The 20,584-nt window shown below is 48.4% G+C and overlaps 1 protein-coding gene across 2 annotated transcripts in view; it reads left to right on the top strand.

The window, feature by feature from the left end:
- Positions 1-20,584, top strand: part of Ddx31 (DEAD-box helicase 31) — a 69,262-nt gene that overhangs the window by 23,790 nt on the left and 24,888 nt on the right. Inside the window, exons 14-17 of one of the 2 annotated variants that reach the window (XM_042681236.1) lie at positions 3,409-3,468; positions 11,554-11,604; positions 13,331-13,470; positions 18,189-18,270. In XM_042681236.1, coding sequence (XP_042537170.1) covers positions 3,409-3,468; positions 11,554-11,604; positions 13,331-13,470; positions 18,189-18,270 — 333 coding nt within the window. Of the gene's footprint in view, positions 1-3,408; positions 3,469-11,553; positions 11,605-13,330; positions 13,471-18,188; positions 18,277-20,584 lie in introns of both variants that reach the window. The other variant, XM_042681235.1, reaches the window with a different exon arrangement.

Raw genomic sequence — 20,584 nt, 5'->3', positions numbered from 1 at the left:
GGTAGATGGACTGGACCAGCTCTTTTAAAGCAAAAAAAGACAGTCGTGTCTGAACTGTTTGTAAACTTGTCCAGCCCTTCTTCCTTGGTTTTAGAAACTACTGAAATGAAGGTGACCTTGCCTTCTGTCACTCCTGATCACAGCTCATTTGCTCCCAGCTCCATGGCAGAAAATTTCATTTGATGGCTTTTTCCTTCAACTCCCTGATTCACCTGAATTTGTTGGTTTCATTCTTTTTGGGGGGCCAGTCCTGGGCTTGAATTCAGGGCCTAGGTCTGTCCCTGAGCCTCTCTGTGCTCAAAGCTAGAGCTCTACACTTATGCGACAGCACCACTTCCAACTTTTTCTGTGTATGTGGTAGTCAGGAATTGAACCCAGTCTTTATGGATGCTAGGCAAGCACTCTACCATTGAGCCACATTCCTGGCCCCTGGTTTCATCACCTGAGTCATTGTTCAGGACAGGTCTGAGGATGACGGAGCTTGCATGGACTGGGAAGCCTAGGACTGTTACTAGGTCATGGGAAGGGTGGTCTGGCTATGTGATCTCATGGTGATGATGCTGACATGGCCTGCTGCAGGTGTGCCCTGTGGGACAGGCTGCTTATTTCTAGTCTTCACTGTCACTGACTGACTGTGGGACCTCAGAAGAGCAATGAGCCTCTCTGAACCTCTGTTGCCACGTCTCTAAAGTGGAAGCAATAGTGATACTATAGTCCTGGGGTTGTGCTGCAGACACAGCCCTTGGTGTAAGGCCTCGCATGCGCCATAGCCTCAGTGGTAGGTGCTGTTATTATTAGGTTGAATTTTTATTTTTTTAATCTCCTGGGAATAATGTAGCTTTTTCATGGTTTAGCAATATTACCATTTAGCCTTCACCGCCTCCTCATGAGCTTGGAGGGAAGGCAGAAAATAGCATCCCTGCCTGTCCTTGCATGTGAGTACCACGGGTAAGTGTCATCTCAGGCTGCAGTGAAACCATTGCCCATGTCCGACGAGTGCCCAGAAAATGAAAATGAGGAGAATACTTCTCACAGGGACGCCTCAGGGCTGGACAGTTCAGTGTGAAAAGCAAGCTGTTGGTAAAGATCAGTGGTAACTCTGTCTCTGTCCAGTCCATTAATCTAGGTGGTGGGGGCTTCCAGTCATATGACAGATAACATGTGAGAGAGAAAAAAGATGTCCAAGGAGTGGGCTGTGCCTGAGTGGAAGGAGAGACCTCACTTTTTATGTTTTTCCAATTTTTAATCATTTGGTTCTATTTGCTGACGGGTCTTCCATTGCTGGCAGTGCTGTGATAAGCACACTCAGTGCTACCTGGCCAGGAAACAAGGAAAAATGTACATAGGAGCCAGGCACCAGTGGCTCCCCCTGTGATCCCAACTACTCAGGAGGCTGAGATCTGAGGATCAAAGCTCAGAGCCAGTCCAGGCAGGAAAGTCCATGATACTCAACTCCAATTAATCACTAGAAAACTGGAAGTGATATTGGGCTCAAAGTGGTAGAGTGTTAGCCGTAAACGTAATGAGCTGGGTGCTGGTAGCTCTCACCTGTAATCCTAGCTACTCAGGACCGGGCAAAAACCTCCATGAGACTCATATCTCCATTAAACTACTCCAAAAAAAAAAAAAAGCCGGAAGTAGCTCTGTGGCTCAAGTGGTACAGCATTCGCTTGAGTGAAAGAAGCTCAGGGATAACCCAGGTTCATGGCTCAAAGCTAGCCCAGACAGGAAAGTCTGTGAGACTCTTACCTCCAATTAGCCCTCCCACCCACCTGCCCAAAAAAGCCAGAAGTAGAACTGTGGCTCAAGTGGTAGAGCACTCACCTTGAGAAAAAAGAAAGCAAGCTCAGTAACAGTGCCTAGGCCTCAAGTTCAAGCCTCAGGACTGGTACCAGCTGCTTGTCTCAGCACTGGTTGTAATAGGGAGAGATTGTAGACAAGATCAGTTGCTAGTAGGAGGGCATTGGTCACTGATGTGATAGCACAGTTAAACTCCATTATTTCACCACAGGGTGCTATGGTCTTTGGGTAGTTATTGGCATGAAAAGGTGCTTGTGGGGCTGGGAAGGTGGCTCAGTGGTAGAGCGCATGCCTTGCATGCATGAGGCCCTAGGTTCAATTCCTCAGCACCACATAAGCAGAAAAGGCTGGAAGTGGCACCGTGATTCAAGTGGTAAAGCGCTGTCCTTAAGCTGAAGACCTCAGGAACAGCGCCAGGCCAAGTTCAGGCCCCACAACCAACTAAAAAAAACAGAAAGAAAGAAAAAAGTGCTTGTGTTCAATTAATAGATAATAAAAGCACATTACTAGAACAAATGTTCAGGAGGCTGAGATTTGAGGATGGCGGTTCAAAGCCAGTCAGGGCAGAAAAGTCCATGAGACTCTTATCTCCAGTAAACCACCAGAAAACCGGAAGTGGCGCTGTGGCTCAAGTGGTAGAGCACTAGCCTTGAGCTGAAGTCTACTTTTTCTACAACTGAATGTCATTTTAATAAATCAAATCAGATATACAGAGTTTCATTCAGTTTTTTTTTTTTTAATAAGTTTTATAGCAGGGTACTAGTGGCTCCTGCCTATAAACCTAACTACTCAGAAGTCTGAGATCCGCGGACCACTGTTCAAAGCTGGCCCAGGCAGAACAGCCCATGAGACTCTTACCTCCAATTAACTAGCAAAAAGCTGGAAGTAGAGGTATAGCTCAAGTAATAGAGCACCAGCCTTAAGCAAAGAAGCTAAGGGACAGTGCTCAAACCCTGAGTTCAAACCCCAGTACTGGCACAAAATAAATAATAAAAATAATTTTAAAAAACAAAAGTTTTGGGCTGGGAAGGTGGCTCAGTGGTAGAGCGCTTGCCTTGTATGCATGAGGTCCTGGGTTCGATTCCTCAGCACCACATAAGCAAAAAGAATAAAGCTGGAAGTGGTGCTGTGGCTCAAATGGTAGAGTGCTAGCCTTGAGCTGAAGAGCTGAGGGACAGCACCTAGGCCCAGAGTTCAGGCCCCATGACCGGACCCAAAAAAAAAACCAAAAAACAAAAAACAAAAGTTTTGCCCTGTAAGAAAACAGTTGATGCTTCTTCGTTCCTCTCAATCATTTGTGATGTGGGGCCTTGGTCCCCTGCTCATCCTATGAGCTGTTTGCGAGCAAGGTGCCTCACCCTACAATGAATGGTTGAAGCTTGCTACCATGAGAACTCGGTTTCTTCACCGTCATCTCCAGGATCCAGTCTGTGAGCACAGAGGCTTTATAGAACATGGTAGAATCTGCTTCTTCCTCTTTCCTGTCAGGCTACTCTATACCTGAAAGCAGCTACTGCAATAGAAAAGCAGAAAAGCCATGGAAATCTAAGCCTACCGTGCTGGAGTTTGTCTCAGTCTGTAAGACCTTTTTTCACCTTGTTTTTGCAGGAGAGAACAGCAGTGTTTCAGGAATTCTCCCATGCCCAAACAGGTGTCCTCCTCTGCACGGTATGTGTCCGTCACTCTGCTCCACCTGAAGGTTGGTTTCTGTAATGGTGGTTGTCATGTTCAGTTTCTTGACTGTTCTGTGTCCAGCCCCCCAGAGAGCTGGAATATTAGGGGCTAGTGGTGTGGCTGGTTTCTCCACACCTCTGGCTTGTCACCTGCCTGCCACCCAGAGCTGGCTGCCACTGCAGAAGACTTGGCAATTTGCTCACTAATAGTGGCAGCTGTTAGTCTGAAAAGGTGTGAATCTTAGCAGTTTCTAGCCACCAAAAACTTGTAAATTACAGCTATCGGGAGTAATTAGAGCTGAGAAAGTCTTTCCACTACAAAATGACCCTGCTTGCCTCTGCTCACCCTGAAGGATGGTAGCTGCACTGGAGTATCTGTTGGATTTAGGTGAAAGTGTCATTTGCCCTGCAGTTTTCAGGACCAGTTCATCTTGCTTTGCAGCTTCTGCAGCACAGCGCTGACCTTGCACATCTCTGGTGCTCTTTCAAGACTGAAAGCTCACCCTCCAGTGGTCTTCCCATCGCCACTGTTGCCTCCCCTCCCCAGGTTAGAATATCTTCTCTGCCTGTGCAGCATGAACCTGAGGGGTTATTGGAGATGCTCCTGTATATGTAATAATGATACCTCAGAGACAAAGACTTAACTATCTGAATGCCTCATTTAACATAGCTCTTTTTTTTTTTTTTTTGGTCAGTTATGGGGCTTGAACTCTGGGCCTGGGTGCTGTCCCTCAGCTCTTCAGCTCAAGCGCTCTACCACTTGAGCCACAGTGCCACTTCCAGCTTTTTCTATTTATGTGGTGCTGAGGAATCGAACCCAGGGCCTCATACATGTGAGGCAGGCACTCTACCACTGAGCCACCTGCACAGCCTCTAACATAGCTACTTCCTAAGGTACTGTTACCTGTTCAGTTTTAAAGGTAAGGTCAGCTCTGTGTGTGTGTGTGTGTGTGCGTGCACTCGCGTGCACGTGTGTACGTGCACGTGTGTGCATGTATGCATGTGCATGCATGCACACACAGGCTCTTCTACAATAAAGCCTGCATGGAAGCCGTCTTATTGCTGTGACAGAGGAACTCTGCTGCCCAGGCACCGTTCATCCCTGAGGGCAGTCTATCCTAGATACTTGCTTCCTAAGGAGACTGGCTTCTAAGCAAGTAGCCCTTCCCTTTGTGAAGCCAGCCCATAAGTCAGGCACTTGTGTTCTAAACCATATTACAATTCCTAAAGTGAAGATTAAATCCAAGTATCTGCTTGAAAAGGAAATTGTCAATATCCTTATCTTCAGCAATGAGGTTCTTCTGGAACTTGACACCTTCCTGTTGCCTCTCACCCCACCTCCTTCTTGCTGTCTAGCCTGGAGCTCTACAGGTCCCTCATTCAGTTCCCTAAATGTGTCATTCAGGCTTTTTCTACCCTAAGCCTTTGTATATGCTCTTCCTTCTCTTGAAAAACCTACCCTGACTTTGACTAGCTCTCACTTGGACTCAGCTTTCCTTCACATTCCCAGAAAATGAACCCTAAACCCGGTTCTTCCTGGTCAGGCATGCGTGTTGCAGACGGCACTTCTGCCTTGAGCGCACCTGCTATAGATGCCATCGTGTCAGATTGTGTGTTGAGGCCTGTAGTGCTGGGGACTAGGAGTTGGTTCCTCATTAGGGTACCCCACTATCTAGCCCAGAGCCAGCACACAGTTAGACACTCGGCATTTGTGGTCCAGTTGAGTGGAAAGAAGGGGCTCCAGAAGCTCTACGCTGAAATCTGCCAGAGGATGCCTGTTCCTCAGACTGAGCGCTGCTCACCTCTTCATCTGGGATTTCTCCACCTAGGGTTTTCTGAAGAGTAAGTGCTGTAGATTGTCTCTATGGAAACACAAAATCGGAATTTGGGTTAGGGTAGGAACACCCTTCAGATCCTGGAATTACTGGTTTGCAAAAGTTGCTATACTCTGTAGACATAGCTAGGCTGTAGTATCAGAATTCTGAAATTCCACATTTGAGTTACATTTTTAGTAACTATGATGGGAAAAAATTCATTCTTTCTGAGATGTGGTTTTTTGGTTTTTTACATTTTTATTATTATATCTTTAAGTAGTTTACCAAGAAGTTCCCATTCCACAAAACAGTATATGAGTACAAGGTGTCTGACAGCATTGTCACCCATCGCTCCTAGGTGATGACATAAATTTCAGGTTTCACAGTATTATGGTATAGTGATACATAAAGTCACAAACACATTGTAACCTTCACAAGGCAAATTGTCATTATCATGGTGAGGGTGACCACTTCCCTGTTCCATCTGGCTGACAGTGTCACCAGGACAGACAACTCAGTGGTCTGGGGAGAGTACAGAACCCTTAGCCCTCTCCCTACCCCATGCAGAGTGAATGCTCTCACTCACCATCTGATTTCCCTGCCACCTCTTAGTCATGGCTTTTGGCCTCTCAGGTCATCCCCCGTGTGTGGCGTGTGGTCTTCCTGGGCTCACCGTGTCTTCACTCTGCCAAGATTATTGGATAAGGACTGTTTAAGGCTCCTTTCTAAGTTAAAATACGGCCACAGGTTCCCAGTGGTGAGTTCTTCCTAGCCCTCAGTATTTCTGCCACTTCAGCCATGTATTTGTTTGCTTTAGCTCACCACTTCTGCATCTAAGAGCCACACACACCGTGATAGATGGTGCTCAGGCGGAGGAGTTTCTGTCACTGTGTCCTTTTAAGTAGCCTGTTGCTTGCCAGGCTATCTGAGCACTCTCCGGGAGCCTCCGTGGTGTTAATGAGGAATGAGGGCCATGGCAGGACGAGGCAGATGGAGAGCTGGCTTCTTTTGATAAATGGAATCCTGTTGTTCATTGTTGGGTGGGGGTTTTCCCCTCTTTAGGCCATAGCTTTAGCCACTTTACTTTGTCACCCCAAGATCCTTTTAGTATGACCAGAGAAAATTTGGGATGGTGATGTAATCATACAAAAGCCTTTGATGGCACTATGTCCTTCACCATCTGACAGTTTTCTCCCCTGTCTTCTTAGCAGCAATTTAGAAGGTATGTGTATGTTCATCTTAATTATACACATCTTAAAAGCAAGGCCCTTTTGTCATTTCGAGCAGCTTTCTGAGGACTGTTTGGTAGCATTGGACCTGGACCGTGGCCGGAGGGCAGTGGGGCCAGGAGACCGGTAAAAGACCCCTCCTTGCTGTGGTGATATGATTTTGCATCCTCTGGAAAATGAGACAAGTTACGGCGGGGGGGGGGGACTGGAGGGAAGAATTTGTTGGAAGTTCAAGACCGGCTTTCCCAAGTGGAATTAAGATACCAAAGGAATCAGATATGGCATTCAAGTATCTATAAAAATAGTATGTCTTCTTGTTTCTGGGGGAATTCTCCCGGAGCTGATGGAGGAGACCAGACTTCAGTGCCCCTTTGTACAACGACACTCTGCTGCAGTGGGATTTCTAGTCACCTCATGGGCTCAGGGCCAGCAGTAGGCTTTCTCTCAGTGTATTTGTTCTTGCTTGTCCTGGACGGGCAGAGTATAGTGACGTCCTCGGAAAGGAGAGGGTCCAGCTCAGCCTGGTGCTCCTGCCATGGGCGGATCGAGCTCCGGCTCCCACCACACTTTTCGAGATTCATCTAAATCCCCTGAGCTGCTTCCACCTTCTTGAACACGCTGCTGTGTCTGTGCCGTTCTTAATTTCCTCTCCTCCTGGGGAATTTCCACCATGCCAGGCACCAGGAGACAAAGGAGCTGTTCTGGAAGTCACGAGAATGTCAGGTCAGCGCCCTGAACAGATGTAGACTTCTTTGCCTTTCTCTGGGGGTGCTTTTCAGGTAAAGTTTATTTTTTCCACTTTATTTCACTGGTGTTCGTAGAAGGATCGTTTGGAGATTGTTTGATGTTTACTCAGTTACGCTAACTCGTGTTGCCAGTTTTTTGGCGGCTCTAGCCAAGATCTCTTGCCTCTGACAGCTTCTGCACTCTCCCCTTCCTCCTCTGATTACGCAGCCCAATCTGTCACCCGGACAACAGGGGCCTGTACCCTGCTGATGGCTTTCCACACACGGCAGTAATGACTTCTGGCAGGCCAGGAAGGCGTCAGAGGCGAGTTTGTGCGTCCCTTCTCAGAGAGACGGCAGGCCCCCTCTCCCTGTTAGTAAAAGCACTTTGTGAGGTTCTTGGGTAAATAAATGAGTCATTTTAATCCAACTGACAGGCTGGCACCTGAGCAAGCTGCCTTCCATCTGTACTCCTGGGTCTCGTGGAGCCAGCCAGTTGTCGAGCCCGGCCTGCAAGGCCTCACAAGTGAGTGTCTTTCAGAGCTGACTTTAGTGATTCTTTTGCCCTAATTAGGTTGAAGGAATAAAAATGAGTGCAGTCAGACTTAAGTTCTGAGAGCAGAGAGGACAGAGAACTGAATCCTTGCAGGTCTTCTGCAGATGAGTTTCCTGTTCATCTAATGCAGCGAACTGGCAGACTTATAGGAAGTTGGGGGCCTCACCTGCTTCTGTTCTCTGCAGGCCCTGCCCAGGGGCTGAATGGAGAAGGAAGTCCACCACTGAATTGCCTGCACCCTTATTCCTTCAGTGGGAAACTGTGGATTTACAGGTCTTAGACTGTTGTTCGTGTATACTGTGCCTGTGTTCTTCACAACCTCCTGAGGAGGACAGGGTGGTCTTAGAGCCACCCACCATAGGTGGGCTGAGGGCTGTCATCCTTTGTAGATTGGCCAACTCCTCATGCTACCAGCGTGGGTGGGCCCGTGCTGCCTGTTCCGCACCTGCGCTGTGCCGCCTCTGCCTCTCTGGAACCTGGGCTGAGAGTAATCTAAGGCATTGGCAAACTTGAATCTGGATTAGAGAACACCAGTAAGGCAGTGTGTGGCTTTCAGGAACACTCCACCCCACACAAGCAGGAGACATAGCTGGTGTACGCCTGCAGTCCCAAGCACTCAGGGCGAAGGCAGGGGCTTCATGAGTTCGAAAGCAGCCCAGGCTTGGGCTTCATCGCTCAGTTTCAATATGTTTGGACTCTTGAGTTTCTCAAATGCTATATGCTATTTTAGTGTTGTCAGTTTCCTGGTAGAATGTACTAAACCTTGAGTATTGAGTTTGTTACTAAGTCTGTCTGCAAAGCTCAGGCAGCCCACTGTCTGTATCTACCATTGCAGAGCACTTAACTAAAATGAATCATTTCTTTTTTTTTTTGGTCAGTTGTAGGGCCTGAACTCTGGGCCTGGGCGCTGTCCCTAAACTCTTCAGCTCAAGGCTAGCGCTCTACCACTTGAGCCACAGTGCCACTTCCAGCTTTTTCTATTTATGTGGTGCTGAGGAATTGAACCCAGGGTCTCATGCTTGCAAGGCAAGCACTCTACCACTGAGCCACCTTCCCAGCCCCACAATGAATCATTTCTAAGGAGCTTCACAGATAGAAGAACCTTCAGTTTTTGTAAGAATGTGGACTGTGATAGTGTAGGAAGCAGCTCCCCATAAATAGAGTGCTCCCTAAATTGTGTTCTCAAAGCTATGAGCCCTGGAACATCTGTCTTCAGCTCTTAGAATACACAGAAGCTGCCTGAAATACTTTTGTGCATGCTTGACACACTTACACATTAATTTCGACGTACACACTCAACACCAGCTGATCTTGGTAGGTTCAGGGGAAGGCTGGGCCCCTGGTGAGTGCTGGAAGGTGTGGAGCGCATTACAGGAACATCAGTAGAAGCCTTGGGTAAAATGCTTCTGGGAGTGGTGTTCATGTGGCCCCTTGGTGTCACCTCCTCCATTAACCTCCTCATGTCAGAGAGAGGCAGGGGCACCACTGACTCTAGTGGGGAACGCGGCAGTGCCCTTCCAGGACAGGCCACCTGGACAGCTGTGGAGCTGTAGGAAGCCCACGCTGTTCTAAGCCTGGGTCTATGCCAGAGGGGCCTTGCTCCAGCTAAGCCCCTACCATGAGGGTCAGTGCAGTGATGGCTAGAGATACCTGGACTCTTGAGAAATGGCAGCCTTCACAGGCTGTAAGTCAGTAAATGGCTAAGGTTCCCTTCCAAGTTAAGTAAGTCTAAAGAGGCCTGCGCTAGCGTGCCTGGCCCATTACTCCTGGATTGCAAAGAAAAGTGTATTTGTCGTGTTTTTCTTTTAAGATAGTATCTGTATTTTCTGCTTCATGACAGTGGCCATCATACTTGCCTTACATGATTGCAGCATCGAAATTATTTATCTCATTAAAGCAGACTAATGTGCAAGCAGACTAATGTGCATCCTAGTCTTCTTCTTCCTGTTCTCTTCCCTGTGTGTAGATGATTACTATTACAGGTTTTTGGCCTTTTCCCTTGGTGGTTTGTCTTTGAAGTAGAAGCTCATGTTTCTATTTCCCAAATCTTACCCAAAAGCACACTGTACACCACGTGTCACGTATGGCCCGTGACACCATTTGGCATATGACAGGTCAGATATATATGCTTCTCGCCTGCTTCTTGTACACTTGTCAGCTGCCCACACCTGTCTGCCAGTATTGATAATTTTGTATGGCCTGAAAATGATGTTATAAGCATGCAAATGGCCTTTGGCAGAAAAACCATTTCCTATGCATTACATAGTCAGAATACATCCTGGAGATTCTCACTTAGTACGTGAAAATCTTTGTTTCTCTCCTTACTGTATGCTACTTTATTTGGAGCGTAGCTCTTTTAGTTAACCTGTCTCCTCATATAGTGCTGAATGAATAGCCAGCCTGGAAGTGTTAACGTGTTTTTCTAGCAGTGCGATTGCTCAGGATTGAAGGGCAGGTGCATGTGACCTTGGCTAGATCTTACACACTCCCCGCCGCAGGGCTCTGTGCACTCTTGCTCCCACCAGCTTTGTCGGAAGAATGCGGGACCTCCCTCCGTGGCAGCAGGCAGCGGGATCTAACGTGACCTTGGGAAAGTAAAGCAGGCCTGACCTGAGGCTGCTTCCACTTAGCTGGGTCCCTGACAGGTTACTTCCATCCCTGGATCTTGTTTTTTTTCCATCGGTCATGTGTGGCCATAGTTCTGAGGGTTACTCCAGATAAGCGGGTAAACAGTAAATGCAGCAAGTGGTGCAGAGCAAGCGGCTGGCAGTGCTGTCCGGTGAGGTCTACTACGGCATCTGCACTTGAAGATTAATGCTGAGTGCAAAGTATTGCTGAAGACTGGACATTTCACTTTGTAGTCTCTGCCAGATTGTTGTGAGATTCAGACGGCCAGTCGAAAAGAAAAACTAATCTCTATTGATGTCTAGTGAGGTGTCTGGAATGATGAGCTGGCTTGGACCGTGTTCTGACACAGCCATCCGAAGGGACCCCAGATTACTGAGCCCGGCAGCAACAGGCCTCCATACATGCTTTGCAGCTTCCCTTTAGAGTCAGCCTCTAGGAGGAACATTCCAGAGGCAAGCGCAGAGCTAGGTGAGGCATTGCTGATGGACAAGGCTTGGGGTAATAACCCATGGGTGCATTTATTGTAAGTGGCATTTACTTATTTATGTTGTATTGCTGGAGATGGAAACCCAGGGCATCTGCTGCCAAGCTCCAGCCCTATAAGTGTGAGTAACTTTTCTGTTAAAATGTAAATTAGTGAAAACACGCTAGAAGTTTTTTGGATTTTTTTTTTTTCTTTTGCTAAAGCTTCCCACTAGGCAGCCCAGGCTGATCTCAAAGTCAAGACCCCGTCTGCTTCCCGAGTGCTGGAATTATAGACATGTACTGTTACTCCCAGCAAAGTGTTCAGAATTCTCCCTGACACACACACTGACAGTTGTAGTCTAACTTCTTGGGCTACCCTGTAGATTGTGTTCTTTTAGTGGGTCCTAAATCAGAGGTTGAAGCACCAGTAGACTTGAGTGCATCTGTGAGCTCCCTGAAATTGTGTGCAAATAGTGTATCTGTGCTTGTGTGTTTGTATGTGTGTGCACATGTAGGATGGACAAGCTCCCTCAGAATTTATATTATCAAATATATCCATGAACATCCCTCTTCAGAATTTACATTATCAAATGTATCCATGAATTCCCTCCCCCCAAAAAAGTTCAGAAACTGTCTTAAACTGTATTCTGTCTTATTTTGAAGGATGTTGCAGCTCGGGGCTTAGATCTCCCACAAGTCACGTGGATTGTTCAGGTAATTTTGTAGTTGTTAAGATAGGGGCTTCAGGCAGGAATATGGTCATGAGCAGATGCACTGGCTTGAAGTAGGATCATTGCTACCCTCTTGGGTGTTGCCCTGGTAACCAGGCAGCAACCAGCCTTGTCTGTATGATTCCCCTGACATCTTCCTTGACCCAGCCCACCTACCCACTGCAGCAGAAGAGCCAGGAAGTGCAGTTGTGGCGGGAGGTAGCGATCTCTCCTGCCTCCCAGATTTAATTCGTGTGACAAACCAAAGTTTCAACAGCCTGAAAATACAGGGCATTATCTGGGCCCTCAGGAGGCTGCATTGCATCCAGATGGAGATGGCTCAGCTGTCCTGAGAACCGTGTCCATGTACATTGACCTGCAGGGAGCAATTAAGTTCCTGACAGCACCTTACACATACCTCCAGCCTTAGATGCTTCGCCAGAGGGTACAGGTGCTAGCACTAGAGTCGAGTGGGTTTAGTTTTGTCTTTCCTTTTTGTTAGTCTGCAGAATAGCATTTTTAAGCCTGTGTAAGGGCCGGGTGACACGTGGCCTGTTTTCGTGAGTCATGGTTTATTCACGCTTGGGTGGGATTTCATTCCTGTCTCTGGCCAGCAGATCTGATCTGCTTGTCACAGACAATTACTTTGGGAGTAGAGGCCTTGTGTCTTCTTTCCTGCTGGCCAGAGCAAGTGGAAGAGAAGAGGGCAGGATGATCTAAATGTGCAGATGCCCTGTAACGGCCACGGAGAGCCTCGGACCGTGAATGTTGATTGGTTTACTGTGCACAGCCTCCTCCGTAGTACATTCACCATGGTCCTCTGACTTTGATTTGTGTAGCAGCAAAGAAAAACAAAAACAGGCGGTCACTTAGGTTTAATGATGACAGAGTCACCGCTGAAGATGTCATAAAATACGCTGACTGAAGCCAGGTGCCGGTGGCTCATGCCTGTAATCCTAGCTGCTCGGGAGGCTCAGATCTAATGGTGTTGGTTTGCACTCAGCCGGGTAGGAAAGTCCCTGAGACTCGTATCCAATTAAACACCAAAAACCAGAAGTGGTACTGTGGCTCAAATGGTAGAACACTAAGGCTCAGGGACAGTACTCCGGCCCTGAGTGCAAGTCCTAAAAAAACATCCACCGCCTGATCGGTTGTGCTGAGTTGGGCCTTCCCCTATTCCTGAGTCAGGAACGCCCTCCTGGGAGCAGAAGCCTGCCCTGCCTGCAGGGAGCCTGCCTCACCACCGCCCGGCTGCTCTACCCATTGGGACCTGCTTTGAGCCGGGCAGCGGAGCAGACTCTGCCAGCACTGCAGTTGGCCTGCTTCATCCGAGGCTGCCAGCCTCCTCTGTTACCTCATGCCTGCTGCTTTGTCTGCGGAGGAAGTAGGCCAAGGTCACGTGGTCGTCAGGCCTGCGTCCTCAGCTTGCACAGTCACCTCGGTGAAAAGATGCAAATAGGAAAATGAAGAGACCTGTGGAGAAGTAAAATTAAAAAGGAGATCTTGGAGTGAGACTTGGCCACCGCTCACACGTGCATGTCAGAGCCCTGTTATTTCAGTGTAGCCAGGAGTCTCGGGGTTGAGTGACTTCTCCTTGTGATTGTGTTTGAGTAACCATAGCCCCGGATTCTCATTCTCGGGCTACCTGGAGGCAGGTGAGGGGTATTGCACTTCCAATTAACGGCAGTCCCTTGATCTGTGAATGCCTTCGTTTTTGTTACCCTCTTTAGTACAACGCTCCATCCTCACCTGCAGAGTATATCCACCGGATTGGGAGAACCGCCCGGATTGGCTGCACTGGGAGCAGCCTGCTCATGCTGGCGCCTTCGGAGGCAGAATATGTCAACTCGTTGGCTTCTCACAAAATCAAGTGAGTCAGAAACCTGAACGGGGTTTCAGCTGATCTCACCTAATTAACTTTCTGTCGCTTTTTACACTGGATAGACCTTGTAAGCTGCTGAAGAGCCATTAACCCTTGTGATCCCTAAATGAGTCCCAGAATAGCCAGTGGCAAACACCCAAACCCTCACTACATCAGCACCTGACACTTTGCATCGCGTTGCCATGCTAAGTCACAGGACGTCTGTCGCACTTGGTTTTTAAGACACAAGTCTATGTCTCGTTTCTCCTCTCCACAGTGGGAGTGCACGGCCTCAAGCCAGCAGTGTCTTGAAAACCCCATTTTATTTCTGTGCTTATTGTTTTATAGCTTCAGAACTGGCTTTGTAGGGGCTGGGAAGGTGGCTCAGTGGTAGGGCGCTTGCCTTGCATGCTCAAGGCCCTGGGTTCGATTCCTCAGCACCACATAAGCAAAAAGAAAAAAGCCAGAAGTGGCGTTGTGGCTCAAGTGGTAGAGCACTAGCCTTGAGCTGAAGAGCTGAGGGACAGCGCCCAGGCCCAGAGTTCAGGCCCCACAACCAGACCCAAAAAAAAAAACTGGCTTTGTAAAAAACATTAAAATGATGCTGGGCTGGGAAGGTGGCTCAGTGGTAGAGTGCCTGCCTAGCATGCATGAAGCCTTGGGTTCGATTCCCCACTACCACATAAACAGAAAAAACCGGAAGTGGTGCTAGCTAGCCTTGAGCAAAAGAGGCTAAGGGACCAGTGCCCAGGCCCTGATTTCAAGCCCCATATTAGCCAACAAAAACAAAAACACTTTTTACTGATCTCACAATTCCTTTCCCCCAGGAAAATAAGCCAGATTAGAGTGAGATTGGGGGGGGGGGGGCATTCAAAGCAGCCAAATACATTCTCTACCCTGCTGCTGTCTTGGGTGTGGCACAGTAACCAATCTCATGCTCCTGTGGAAAGCCAGGACTCCAGGCCTGGGCCAGCTGACCCTACAGGAGTGGTAGGACAGCCACAGGGAAATGATGTGCCTGAGCCACAGACGTGCATTTGTCTTATTTTCCCTAAATTCCATGGCACTGGAAGACACAGGTCCCAATGATGGGTACATGAGAGTTGTTTTGTTTTGTTTCTGGTACTGGGCTTGAATACTCACTCAGCTTTCCTGCTCACGGCTGGCACTAGACCACCTGAGCCACACCTCCAGTCCCAGCCTTCCCATGGTTAATTGGAGTTAGAGTCTTTTAGACTTGACTGCCTAAGCTGACTTTGCACCACAATTCCCCAGGTTTCATTTCCTTAGCTTTCATTTCCTTAGCTGGGATTACAGGCGTGAGCCACTGGACCTGGCAATGTGCAGTTTTTGACACAGATTTACTTAAAAGAACTTATACTCCAGCATAGCACATGGATAAAAGGGTTCTTGGAAGCACCATGTGAGTGTATGTCTGCCTAGGGTATGGCACCCGTCATGCCCAACAGCAGCTCTGGCTGCCCAGGTCCTGAGGACCAGCACTGGACTGTGAATATGCTCCACTGTGCTACTGACTGAATCTGATTTCCTTCTTACCCAGCTCTGTATTTTATGCAAACAAACATATAAAACCACAAGAATCCCCTAAAATACAAAGCTGAAAAAGTTGTATTATATACTTTAGAACAGAATGTCTTAGCAGATGTGGGAGCTGGGGTCTTGAGGTGGTCTGCAGGACTACCTTCAGCCCTCCTCACCCTCCTTCTTTCTTGCCAAACTTTGTCCTAGGGATTTTGGATACACAAAGTGTTTGGGGAGCAGCATGTTGGGGTACCGTGGTAGGTTCCAGCCACAGTAGAACATTTCAGCCCCGCACCCACCAGCCTGCTGATCTCCACCTTTGTCTCCTTTTCCTCCCCTACTAGCCTAGACCTGCAGGCACCTTCCTTTGCCGTCCCTTCCCATTGTCCACACGGAATGCTCCCCATGCCCCCACACTTGGTAATGACCTCACAAAATGAAGGAGCACATTTAGGGGTCACAGACCAGAGCTGGGAAAGGCATGCCTCTGTTGTCACCTTCAGACGAGTCTCTGCAGCGGCCAGACAGGAACCTAACATTAAAAAGCGAAAAGCAGTGATCGCACAATCGGGCCTTATTGGAGAGCCGGTGTAGTTTAAGGACATAGCAAGCGGTGTTGTCCGTGACAAGCTGGTCTAGGAGAGCAGCAAGCAGTGCTGTGCGAGACTCAGCATGAAGTCTCTGCACAAAAGAAGTGGCCACCCAGGGAAGCTGGTGCGTTGGCCTTAACCTTTGTGAGGAGCCAGGACAGTTCTGCAAGGAAGGGAAGGCTTTTCAGGACAGGTTTGCCAGGCTGTGTAAGAACCTTCCTACCAGAACATGGGTCCTACACGAGCCCTTCTTGATGCCATTACCCTGAACACTCACCCACCTGTGGCTAGCCAGAGAGTGGAGGCCACATTATTCCCTGGTAGCCATGCATCACACATCCCATTGCTGCCTGAGGAAAGACCCTGGTTTGCTTATCTGTGTACAGACTATATCTTTGATGTAAAGCTGGTTGCAGAAGATGCAGTGGGAAGAAGCAGCCAGGAACATTTAAGGAATCCAGAAGGAGCACCTGAAATAGTAAAGAGGAAATGGAGGAGGGAGGGAGGGAGGAGTGTGTGTGTGTGTGTGCGCGTGTGTGTGCGTGTGTGTGTGTGTGTGTGTGTGTGCGTGTGTGTATTGTGCCATTCCTGAGAATGCAGGAGCCAGGCAGCGGGATACTGGGTGGCTGATGAATTGCAGGGAAGATTCGGGAAGGCAGGCCGAGGCTCCCGGCAGCAAGGGCATCACAACAAATTGCTGGCTGCCTTCATGTGCAGGCACTGTGGAACTCACCCTGACAATTTAATTTAGCAGACTGGGCAAGAGACAGGTGCCCTGTGCCGCTGCTTTGCCTCTATGTCCTTTTGACTTCTTTGTATTTCCCAACTCCTTAACTTTCTACTTCCCCTTTAAGGGTATCGCTAATGAAAGTCATTGCTGCGTTATTAAAATGTAAATACCTCATCAAATGTGTATTTCTTAGATCTGGTGTGCGACAGTTCCCTGGATTTATTTTTCTATCTTTTTCCCCAGCAAGGTGGGGTAATTCAAATCTGTTGATAGGAACCATAAATAATCACAGTGGGCTTCCTTTGTTCCTTGGAAGCAGTGATTTCTTAGAAATAGGAAGGAGGTCCTTTTAAACTGTAAATCATTCCAGTTTATTCTCGGTTCCTACCCAATTTGCTTGGGCGCGTGGGCCCCCAGGTCTGCCTGGCGCCCGCTGGGTCTGAGTAGCGGCGCTCCCTCTGTGCGCGGATGCACAGTTCCTCACCGTGGTTTTTGCATTTCTGGCTGTGAGTGGCATTACTCTTTTTCCTTTTTCCATTTTAAGATTCCACGCCCAAGTCCTTCTATTTCTTTTTCATTTGTATTTTTCCTCCTCGTCCTCCTCTCTTCCCACCCCCTTTCACCGAGCAAGTGGCAAGTAGGAAGCCAGTGAGAGAGAACACCATAGTTCTGGGCCATATTTTCACCTTCAGGTTTCCAGGGAAAAGAGCACATTCAGCTGCCATACTTCTCTGTCAGCCCCAGGGGCCAGGGGACCATTCCCATGGGGTCCCTGCGGGGGGTGAGGGCACCTCCCCCCTGCCTCCCACCCTCCACATCCACTGCCTTCTGCACTTGTCTCTGTCTGCTGCAGAAAGACTTGGCTGGTGCACGGCTGGGAGCTCGCGCTGAGGGGCCAAGGCGGAGTGCTCGGGAGGGGGTGGCACATCTCCATACCTGCTGTCAGACATGGCGTTTCCCTTCATAGTCTTGTCAGATGAACCTTTGGGGAAACAGAATTGTCTTGTCCCACATAAGAGGTCGCTATTCATGTTTTAATTTGCTGCTACATTTTCAAAAAAAAAAAAAGAAGAAAAGAAACCAACAACACAATCATCTGTCTTTTTGCGGTTTTTCTCCCTGAGTTTCTTCCTTCCCTTTCCCTCCCTCCCTGAAGTGTCTCAGCCATGCACATTTCCTCCCTGGCTCTCACTGTGGTCAGTCTGCTTGTGCTCTGAACTCTCTGCAGACCCCCTGGAGCCAGGGAAGCTGGCCTGACTTCCCTCAAGTTTCGCAGAGCAAGTGTCTGCATTCATTAGAAAGCATGTGGAGCAGGGATGCTGCGGATGCATTTTCGCCAGCTCCCACCTTCTTTTTAAACACAGAACTAAACAGACCCTATAAAATGTTTATTTCATCATCTCATGCGAAGGTAGCTTATCCCTAAGCAAGCCTCTCTGTTTACTATTACAAGATCTGTTAAGAAGGGAGATGGGCACTGGTGGCTCACACCTGTAATCCTAGCTACTCAGGAGGCTGAGTTCCAAGAATCATAGTTTGTAGCTAGCCTGGGCAGACTTTCATCTCTAGTTAACCAGAAAAGGGCTGGAAGTAGAGGTATTCCTCAGGTGGTAGAGTCAGCCTTGAGTGGAAAAGCCAAATGACAGTGTAAAGCCGAGTTCAAGCCCCAGTACTGGCGTGCACACACACACACACACACACACACACACACACAATTGATATCTCTGAAGTATATATCTCTAAATGGATGGTACTTCTGTTTTGTGTCAAGTTAGATTGAGAACAGGCAAGTTTTATGCATGAAGATCTGATACGTTTTGAGGAAGAGTAAAAAATTTATTTTGGTGACTCCTTTCCTTTTACAGTGTTTCTGAGATTAAGATGGAAGATATTTTGTCTGTCCTGACCAAGGATGATCGTTTTGAAGTGAGACGAAGGGGCAACCAGGCGAATGTGAGTACTCGTGCTTAACAGGCATGCCTCCTTTCTTAATCTGGGATGGTAGAGAGTCAGTGTATTGTTGATTTCTTCTGCCAAGCAGCGTGTTTATTTTCAGCATCATGAACATTAGATGAAGCCATGTTTGATTGTGCGTTTTTTCTCCTCTTCGCTTCTGGATGGATTTTCTGGTCTCATCCAGTTAAGGGCTCCCGTCCATTCTGGAGGTCTGCCAGCCAGCAGCAGGCTCCATGGAAAGGTGGCCGAGGGCGGGAAGGGTCTGGAGGCCGCATTACACGCTCACCCCGGTGGTCCCTCTCCAGATCCATCAGCCAGGACCACTGGGTGGACCTGCCTGTCCACAACAGCATGGAAGACATCAGCATCTCTGTGTCTCCTTTCACACACGCTTCGTTCATCCATTTTTTAATGTGTGTCCTATCCACACAGGAAAAGTAAAGTTGAGATCATTAAGAAGAAAAATTTCTATTATCTGTGCAGTTCCATATGGAGATTGTGAGCCGAGGCAGACAGCTCAGAACATCCGTCACCGCTCCCTGTCCAGGCCTCGCCCCCAGCCCGTCACTCAGGGTGTCACATTCACATGCCGGTGTAGTGTCACTCCACGTAATTTTGTCTATCAAATTTTAATTATGTGAATAAATTACATTTGTTTTCTTCTGCCTGAGGACAGAGTAGAAAATCAAGCCACATAGATCAAGCCAAGGTGTTTCTTTTATGCTTTAGTGTGTGCCTTTACCTGGATCGATATTCTCCCTGAGGCAGAGGATGGATTTGACTAACCCTGACATAAGCTCACTCCTTCCAGAGCACACCTGAGGAAATTTACCTGCTTAGATGAGAGGCGATAGCCATACAGAGTGCTGCCCTTACGTGTATCATTCAGGGCCGGGCTGAGGCCCCGTATAGTTTCCCCTGCAACCCCAAATGGTATACGTGGCCTCTGTTTATAGGTGAAGAGACTGAGACTTGAGGCAAATGAGCTCCCACAGGTGTGCTCATGGGCATGGACTTAACAGTCCTCCACATGCCTCCAGTGGCATGGACTATACTACTAAAAGGGAATTGAAGTCTAGACGCTAGTGGCTCGTGCCTGTAATCCTAACTACTCAAAGAGGCTGAGATCTGAAGATCAGGGTTCGAAGCTAGCCTGGGCATTTAAAGTCTGTGAGACTCATCTCCAACTAGCCAGCAAAAAGCACAAAGTAGAGCTGTGGCTTAAGTGGTAGAACTCTAGCCTCGAGCAAAAAAAGCTCAAGGAAAGTGCCCAGGCACTGAGTTCAAGCCCCAGGACCCCAGCACCAAAAAAATGGGGGAGGGGAACTGAACTGTTTTATGTGGTGGGAGTGTGAGGTGTGAGGAGCCAACCCAGGGCCTGTGTATATTATACTCCACCAGTACCCCTAGTTCCCGGGTTGTTTTGTATCATTTTGTTTTGTTTTGATAGATAATGTTACCCATTTCCATAGGAATGAAGTGTTGGATCAAGAAATTGTACTACATCAGAGATCCTTATGCCTGATCAAAGCTTCTGTTAATCCAGGCACCAGTGGCTCATGGCTGTAATTCTACCTGCTCAGAAGGCTGAGATCTGAGGATCACAGGTTCAAAGCCAGGCTGAGCAGGAAAGTCCATGAGACTCTTATCTCCAGTTAACCAGCAAAACAAAAAACTGGAAGTGGAGCTCTGGCTCAAGTGGTAGAGTGCCAGCCTTGAATGCAAAAGCCAAGTGAACATGTAAGGCCCTGAGTTTGAACCACAGTAGGACACATACAGTCATTGTTAAAGACCCAATTGATGATATGTGGTTTGTGCCACAGTCGCCTCCAGGTCTCCCTCGTGGTGGACATGCCAGGGGAAGGGACCAGACACCACACAAGTGTCATTTAGTCTTGTCACACTTGGGTTCCTCTGGAACTTCTGCAAATTCCGGTTTAATGGCCCGGACCCCACGGACCTTCACAGTTAGCAGCAGCTCCATTCTGAGGGACTGGACACAGGTGGAGGAATCAGGGCTGTGTAGCATCTCGGAGCAGGGCCTTGGGTCTGAATCCTGGCCTCTCACCAGCTGGAAGGCTTTGGGAAACCCTGGGCTTTTCTACGCCCCAGTTTCTTCCTGGGTAATGCTGAGAGTAAAGCTGTAGTGCTCTTCTCACAGGGAGCTGAGAGGGCGGCGAGGACCAAACCCAGGGTCTACACTACCTACCCCGCGGTGGCTGCCGCCGCTCCAGTGACACCCGTTGCTGTTGGCGCCACAGAGGGCAGTCGCAGGTGTGGAGCTGCAGCCCACACGCAGCCACCG

This window comes from Dipodomys spectabilis, unplaced genomic scaffold (assembly GCF_019054845.1).
Source record: "Dipodomys spectabilis isolate Male_0828 unplaced genomic scaffold, ASM1905484v1 ptg000067l, whole genome shotgun sequence".
NCBI lineage: Eukaryota > Metazoa > Chordata > Mammalia > Rodentia > Heteromyidae > Dipodomys > Dipodomys spectabilis.
The sequence above is the reverse complement of the archived record's forward strand: the minus strand, read 5'-3'. Positions and strand labels throughout refer to the sequence as shown.